Consider the following 7166-nt stretch of genomic DNA (forward strand, 5'->3'; position numbering starts at 1 on the left):
CGACGCTGGTCACACGTCTCAGTCGCTCAGATTATTGTTGCATTTCTTTCAGTAACAATTTGGAAGACAATGTACAGTATTCACATCTGAATTCATGTCATAAATGAAAATTATATATTATGAGGGCTCAAAAGAAAATCATAACATACAGACTCATTCTCCCACATATTGTGCACACTCATGCGTAACACTTTGACACAGTTAGACAGCTCACTGACGTCCCAGTGGCTCTGCATGGAAGAAATTCACAGTTAAAGTCATCGAGATCTAAAATTAGACTGAAAAGTCACACAAATTTTAATTTTCATTCCAAACTATAGTGTTGCGAGTAGAGCTAGCCTGTAATAACGCTTACGAATAATCACAACAACAATTGACATTAAGGATGATCTGGTTAAAGTAGCATTAATATTGCACAAAAAAATAGGTGAAACATTTTTCATAATAGCCAAACGTTAATTGCGTTTGATCATTAACAAAATAAATCATTTCTAGCACATTAAAATATCAAAATAGTCTTATTGTGAAAGTTCATTGTTGTTGTTATTATCACTCTGTTATTACTCGTCATCTTTTTGTTCTCAGTGAGGTTGAGGAGACTAAATAACAGTGAACATGGAGGGAGAGAGTTTGCGTGTCACCTGTCTGTCTGTCTGTCTGTCTGTCTGTCTGTCTGTCTGTCTGTCTGTCTGTCTGTTGGTCAGTCTGTCTGTTGGTCAGTCAGTCAAGCGGTCTGTCGGTCTGCATTTCCTTTCTCCTGAGCACCACAAACACACCGCTCCCCTTTTCTCACTTTCTTTCTCAATGATCCCTCACTTCGTCCCGTCCGTCATTTCCTCTCTACACAGGCGTGGTCTTCCTGTTGAGGGTGTTGGAGTTGCTCTCCCTGTCTCCCTTCAGCCTGTCCAGGGTCCCCATCCCTCGCTCCCTGTCCACTGTGGATGAGTTGAAGGGTGGGGGGCCTGAGCCCACTGAGTTGGGCATCGGTGCGTTGGAGTTAGAGTTGGATGGGTTGTGGGACTTAAGCGAGGGGAGTGTGCCACTCATCATCACCCCTCCTCCTCCTCCGCTCCCGTCCTTTGGAAAGCAGTTGTGGAGCTGGTAGAGGGTGGCCCTGTCCACCGTTCCATACATGGGCGGCAAACCCCCCAACTTGGGGTCGCGGGACAACGTGTAGAGGGAGATGTCACCTCCAGCCAGGGCCGTGTGGGAGCGAGAGTGGGGGTTGGGCAATGTGGACACCGAGATGGGGCCCTGGGACAGCAGAGCCGAGGGGGGCAGGCCGAAGTTCTTACCCCCGCCTCCCCCGACAGGTGAGGGGTCTCGGGAGCGGGAGGGGTCGGTGGAGCGGGACGAAGAGCGGGACCGGCGGCGGAAGCGGTAGCTGGGCAGGCGCAGCATGGCGTGCGTGGTGCTCTTGAAAATGTCGGTGCGCGAGCGGCAACGCAGCTCCTTGTTCTTCTCGATGTAGATGTTGACGGCCAGCACGCCCACCATCTCCGCCATGATGAAGGACAGGCCTCCGAAGTAAAAGGACCAACCGTAGGAGTACTGCCATTTTTTGTCCTCGTCCTTCTTGGGAGAGATGTCCCCCAGAGCAGCCGAGATGTACACAATCACACCAATGATGTTACTCAGACCTGACACAGAGCAGAGAGTATTTACAGCAGACATAAATACAACTATACAACTGGTGTACTTCCATTTAGGGATGTTTTGCACTACAGTATGCTTTTGCTTCATTACATTGATCTGATCCCTGGTGTGTTACTGTAAAGATTCAGATTTTATATTCAACACAACATAAGACCGTCTGTGACACATTTGTTCCTATGTTGATTCTCTCTCTCTCTCTTTACATTACGATCATTTGGCAGACGCTTTTATCCAAAGCAACTTACATTATATATTACCACCCTTCGCAGAGGGGGGAGCAATTGAGGGTTCGGTGCCTTGCTCAAGGGCACCTCAGCAGGGACTCGAACCGGCGACCCTTCGGTTCCCAAGCGGAAGCTCTACCCACTGAGCTACTGCCTCTCTCTCTCTCTCCTCTCTTTCGCTTCTTTTTAATCACCTCCTTCCTGTTGTTTTGTTTTCATTTACCTTCTTTCTTACTCATCCTTTTAAATGAAAAACCTTGCATGTCAAAGTCTGATGATTTTTCCAGCTTTGTTATATCATTCAACCGTTTAAGACCTTGAAAGGACAAAGGTGCTATTTATTTGACACGACATTTACCTCATGTGTTCTGCCAAATCCTGTTTACTTTTACTTACATACAATTTGAAAAGAGAACTTTTACTTTTTAAAGTAATTGCGCTTAAGTAAATGCTGACATTACGCTGACAGAATAGTCTAAACATAAGTAGAGTCTCTTATATCAGTGCATAAACTCTTCTGCTGCAGCACACAATGCTGTCCAGACTCATCATTCACACATGCACAAACACACACAGACACGCGCGTACACCCACACACACACACACACACACACACACACACACACACGCATATATCTACACACAAGTGCACTTAAAGAGTGTTGTGGAGGTTTGTGTGTGTGTTACCTGCAGCTACAAAGAGAATTCCCGCCCCCAGGATGATGTTTCTCTTGCTCTTATACAGTCGACTGGCAGCGATGCACATCCCCCCCATCAGCAGCAGGATGGCACTGAGGATGGGAAAGATGTTGGAAGCCCTGACAACCCCTGAACAGAGGAGAGAACCAGAGTGAGCAGCAAATAGGATGAAGGGAGGAAATAGAATAATGGACATAAAGAAAGGAAAACATATTGTAATATATATGATAATAATAATAAAGTCATTATGGCTTCCAGTTTGATAAGAATATGGAGAAAATATTCAATAAAAAAGGAAACAATTAAAAAAATAATCTTCGAACATGGCCTCTTATTTTGTATTCTATTGTTCGTGTGTGTTGTAAGCATGACATCATAACCTGAGGTTTAACGGATGGAGGTCAGGACCAAAACTGACTTCATCCGAAATCCCTTCAAGTGTAGGATTCCAAAGATTTTAAATAAAACACAGGACATTAGAATTAACACACACACACACACACACACACACACACACACACACACACACACCCTGTGCCCTGCAATGTCGATTTCCGCTTATTTATTTGAAATACACACAGAGCACTCAGGCAACACATTAATTACCCATTGTCAGACACACTAATGAATCAAACCCCTCCCACGTGGCCTTCAGTGCGTTCAGGTGCTCTACCAACCATGCACACGCACACACACATGCACACAAACACACACACACACATTAACACTCCTCTCTCATCTAGGACAACTGGGCCACCAGAGGGAAAATGCCACCTAAATGCCAGCAATATGCCTCAGCGACACTGTAAACAGAACACAAGCTTTTCTTTATGTATGCACAGGCTCACATGTAGCATATCACACAGCAGATACATATGACTGCAGGGCACCCAGTGTGAACTAGGACACGCTGTCTTCCATGACTTTCCCTGCATAGTCACATTCACTTCTTGTGGAGCCGTAATGAGCGGTGAAACACGGCCCTCTCAGGTTTCAGACTTACGTAGAACATACTCTGCCCCGTCATGGTCAAAGTCTGCATCCTCTGGAAAGTGGTTGATCTGGGAACACACTCCTCTCTTCACCCCTGAGATAGAGAGGAGAGGAAAAGGGATAAGACAAAGATGAGGACTCGTAAGAGGAAGAGAACAAAGAGAGCAGCACTTTGGATCACAGCCATATCTGTGTTAGACAATCTGGGTTTGAATCCAAAGTAAACTGTACGTGCTGGCTGCTTGTAAAGATGATGAGCTTACTGCTAATAAACAACACAAACGCTAACAATGGTCAATGGCAATACTAGGAAACGAATGTTAGTGACACACACGTACACACAAGTGTTTACAAACAGACAGATATCTACCCACTGGGGTCTTGCATCTTTACTGTAGACAGACAGACGGATGGAGGGATGCACGCACGCACGCACGCACGATGATGGATGGATGGATTGTACAAAAAATGTGGAGTGATGGAGGAGACACAGATGGAGGGAGAATTGGACAGACGTGGGGTGAGCTGGTCTTTCTCACAGCTCTTACATTTCCACAGGTTGTTCTGCAGAGAGAGAGGGAGATGGAGGTACAAAGGGAGCAGGCATCAGTTGAGCCACCCGTGATGCCGGCTGACATCTTGGGCAGATTTACCCCAAATTCTAAGAGCGGCGCAGAGCAGATCATTTATTCCCCCATCGACTTACCAAACGTGATGTGACACGCATCTCATCCAGAGCGCGACAACTTCATGTGCCTCATGAACAAGAAGCCTCCATTTGCCTTCACTTATCAGGGGCCTTTGAATGCACCCTGTTGGATCCCTCATGCTAATACTTCAACGCAGATAGAAGTTACACAATAGAAGCAAAACGTGTATCTGCCCATTCTCTCAGCTAGTCAAGCTTTGAGAGGCTTGTTATGGTTCCATTCATGTTCATTTTTTACAGATTATGAGGCGGACGTGGACCTGGTAAGTGAACGCCAAAGATTGAAAAAAAATGGCATAATTTCCCCTGAAAATCATTACATTTTGTAAAGTCGCCGGCGCGTTGCTATAGCGGCACCACACCTTAAACCTGCAGACGAGCTAGAGGAGGACACAGCATTATGTGCCCCACACAGACACACACACACACACACACACACACCCAGGAGCATGAATGTTTTAGAGCCAACAAGTCCTGCAGCTCCACTCCTACTACACCTCACTGCATCACCGAGCGCGCGCCTACTGAGCATCTATCTGAGCTCAATACTCCACAGACATCAAGGATACTTGACCTCTAAGCTGTGCCAAGACACCATCAGCTTTGGTGCATTACAAAACAAGAGAGAGAGAGAGAGAGAGAGAGAGAGAAAGAGAGAGAGAGGGAGAGGGTGAAAGAGAGAGAGGACAATACAAGGAGGGCAAGAAGGAGGGAAAGCAACAAAGGAGGAAATATACTGAATGTTCAGGGGAGAAAAGCAGGGATGGAAGTGAAAGAGAGGCAATGGGAGGGGGGTGAGTGTGTGTGTGTGTGTGTGTGTGTGTGTGTGTGTGTGGGGGGGGGGGGGGGGGCACTGCAGTGCTGCGAGGGCTAAGGCTTATCTCTAATTGGTTGCTTTGCTATCAGGGAGCTTAGAGATGAGGACAAATTAGCTTTGTACAATGACCAAGCCCAGAATACTTAAGGAGAGGAAGGAGGTTTGTCTGCACATCCACCTCGGCCTGTTTGTGCCCAGCAGATCACACACTCACACACACCGCCCACTTGGCTGTGGCTGCTCCACTGTTCACTTGCTGGAGTGTCAGCCAGGCACTGTAATGTATAATGAATTAGGGCTTGTGTCGCAGTGACAAACGGAACATTTTGAGAAGGCCACTGCCACTTTCTGTCTCACAGGGGGAGCACAGGCCCGCGCAGCAGCAGCACCGCCGTGCAATTAGTGCAGTCAGAGTCAAAGATTATGAGTCATGGATTATTTGGACTGAGGCTCACGCTTGATAATCATGTAATTATATTAAAATGAGGCAAAACTGCGAGCTTGTCACAATGGAACTGTCTGACAAATAAGAATGGAATAAGTTTAAACTAATGCTGATGCTGATCTTTGATATTAGAGCTTTTCATGTTTACACTGGGATAAAGGTCAACAGATCCATGCCACACAAGGTTAAACACACATGGTGAGGGAAAACTAAAAAAAACACTTTGATGAACTCAGTCTGAAGTAACAAACCACAACACTAACATCTTTGAACTCCAATGTTCAACTATAACTTTGTGGACTGTGTATGAAATAAATTCACCAAACAAAGGACCCTAAACTGAGGAACACACAGCAGACACAATCTGAATTAAACAGCTTCCCTCCTCTCTCTCTCTCTCTCTCTCTCTCTCTCTCTCTCTCCCTCTGACACATAGGGGCAGGAACACTCAACCTTTTGGAGGCACAGTGAAGCTCCAGCTCACTCTGGAGTTCTGCTTTAGCTCGACAAAAGCAGATTGAGCAGATTTGTCGGTATATTAAGCGCAGCTCTCTCAGCTCTCTCAGCTCTCTCAGCTCTTCTCTGTCCTCTCTGCACTGCGACTTCAGACGAGGCAGATCCCCGTCCCGTCCCGTCTCTCTTACCTTCCAGGCAGCATATCCTCCAAAGTCCAGAGTGGGTGAGCGCCCCAGGGTCCTTTTTGTCCTTGTTATGGGGGTCGTCCTGGGTGACGTTGGCTGTGCTGTTGCAGATGAGGGCACGGGAGTACAGCCAGTAGTCCGTCCCTATGGCCACCGTCATCAGGCCGAAGGCAGCGAATGCCCCCACGGTGGTGAGAAGGATCTGGATCCCCTTCTCACACACCATGCCTCGAAGAAAGAAAGACAGGAGTCATTTTAGAGACGGTCAGAGCAAAAGGAGGGAGGACGAGCGAGCGGCCATAAGTGTGATATTTTAAAGAAGATGACAGCAAACGCACAGGTGAGATGATGAGGGGCGAGGAGAGGTGAGGGGTACAGATGGGAGGTGATGAGAAAGACGGAGGAGGCAGGTGCAGGAGGTGCATAAGTGTCTCTCTGATGTGTCCTTGGAGGAGAGGAGGACGACTCTGCTGACTCGGCTTAACAAGACAGAATTGATGTGGAACACAACAGCTCACACCGTCACAATCTCAGTCTGCTCCATATTCATGAGCCTGACATCATTCTCCTCATCACAACCAACAGGGCTGGAGGTGAATACATAAACATTATATCACCAACACACACACACACACACACACACACACACACACACACACACACACACACACACACACACACACACACACGCGTTTGTGCCACATTACTTGTGGGGACATTGAATCAACTTGCATTCATTGCTTAACCACAACTTCAACATGCTTAACCTGATCCCTGAGTCTAACTGAGCCTGGTCACTAAGCCTGACTGAGCCAAACTGAGCCAAACTGAGCCTAATTGAGCCTGATCCCCGAGCCTGACTGAGCCTGATCCCTGAGCCTGGTCCCTGAGCCTGGGCCCTGAGCCTGACTGAGCCTGATCCCTGAGCCTGATCCCTGAGCCTGACTGAGCCTGATCCCTGAGCCTGGTCCCTGAGCCTGAC

At 47.3% G+C, this 7166-nt stretch overlaps 1 protein-coding gene across 1 annotated transcript; it reads right to left on the reverse strand.

The window, feature by feature from the left end:
* Positions 1–840: 840 nt before the first annotated feature.
* On the reverse strand, positions 841–6413 carry cacng8b (calcium channel, voltage-dependent, gamma subunit 8b). Its single transcript, XM_076154793.1, has 4 exons — positions 6188–6413; positions 3583–3666; positions 2568–2708; positions 841–1640 (listed from the first exon to the last, which is right to left on the reverse strand). The coding sequence occupies exons 1-4, from the start codon at positions 6408–6410 to the stop codon at positions 841–843; spliced, it is 1248 nt and encodes a 415-aa protein (XP_076010908.1). The 5' UTR covers positions 6411–6413.
* Positions 6414–7166: the final 753 nt, after the last annotated feature.

This window comes from Genypterus blacodes, unplaced genomic scaffold (genome assembly GCF_046128005.1).
Source record: "Genypterus blacodes isolate CSIRO-AG114 ecotype Tasmania unplaced genomic scaffold, CSIRO-AGI_Gbla_v1 ptg000063l_1, whole genome shotgun sequence".
Lineage (NCBI taxonomy): Eukaryota > Metazoa > Chordata > Actinopteri > Ophidiiformes > Ophidiidae > Genypterus > Genypterus blacodes.

What these genes read in the sequence shown, in the direction of transcription:
- cacng8b (XM_076154793.1), bottom strand. Translation starts at nt 6,410, where the DNA reads ATGGTGTGTGAGAAGGGGATCCAGATCCTTCTCACCACCGTGGGGGCA. An exon ending in GAGGATATGCTGCCTGGAAG is followed by an intron (nt 3,667 to 6,187) that starts GTAAGAGAGACG and finishes TCTCTATCTCAG; the next exon opens with GGGTGAAGAGAGGAGTGTGT. An exon ending in CGGGGCAGAGTATGTTCTAC is followed by an intron (nt 2,709 to 3,582) that starts GTAAGTCTGAAA and finishes TCCTCTGTTCAG; the next exon opens with GGGTTGTCAGGGCTTCCAAC.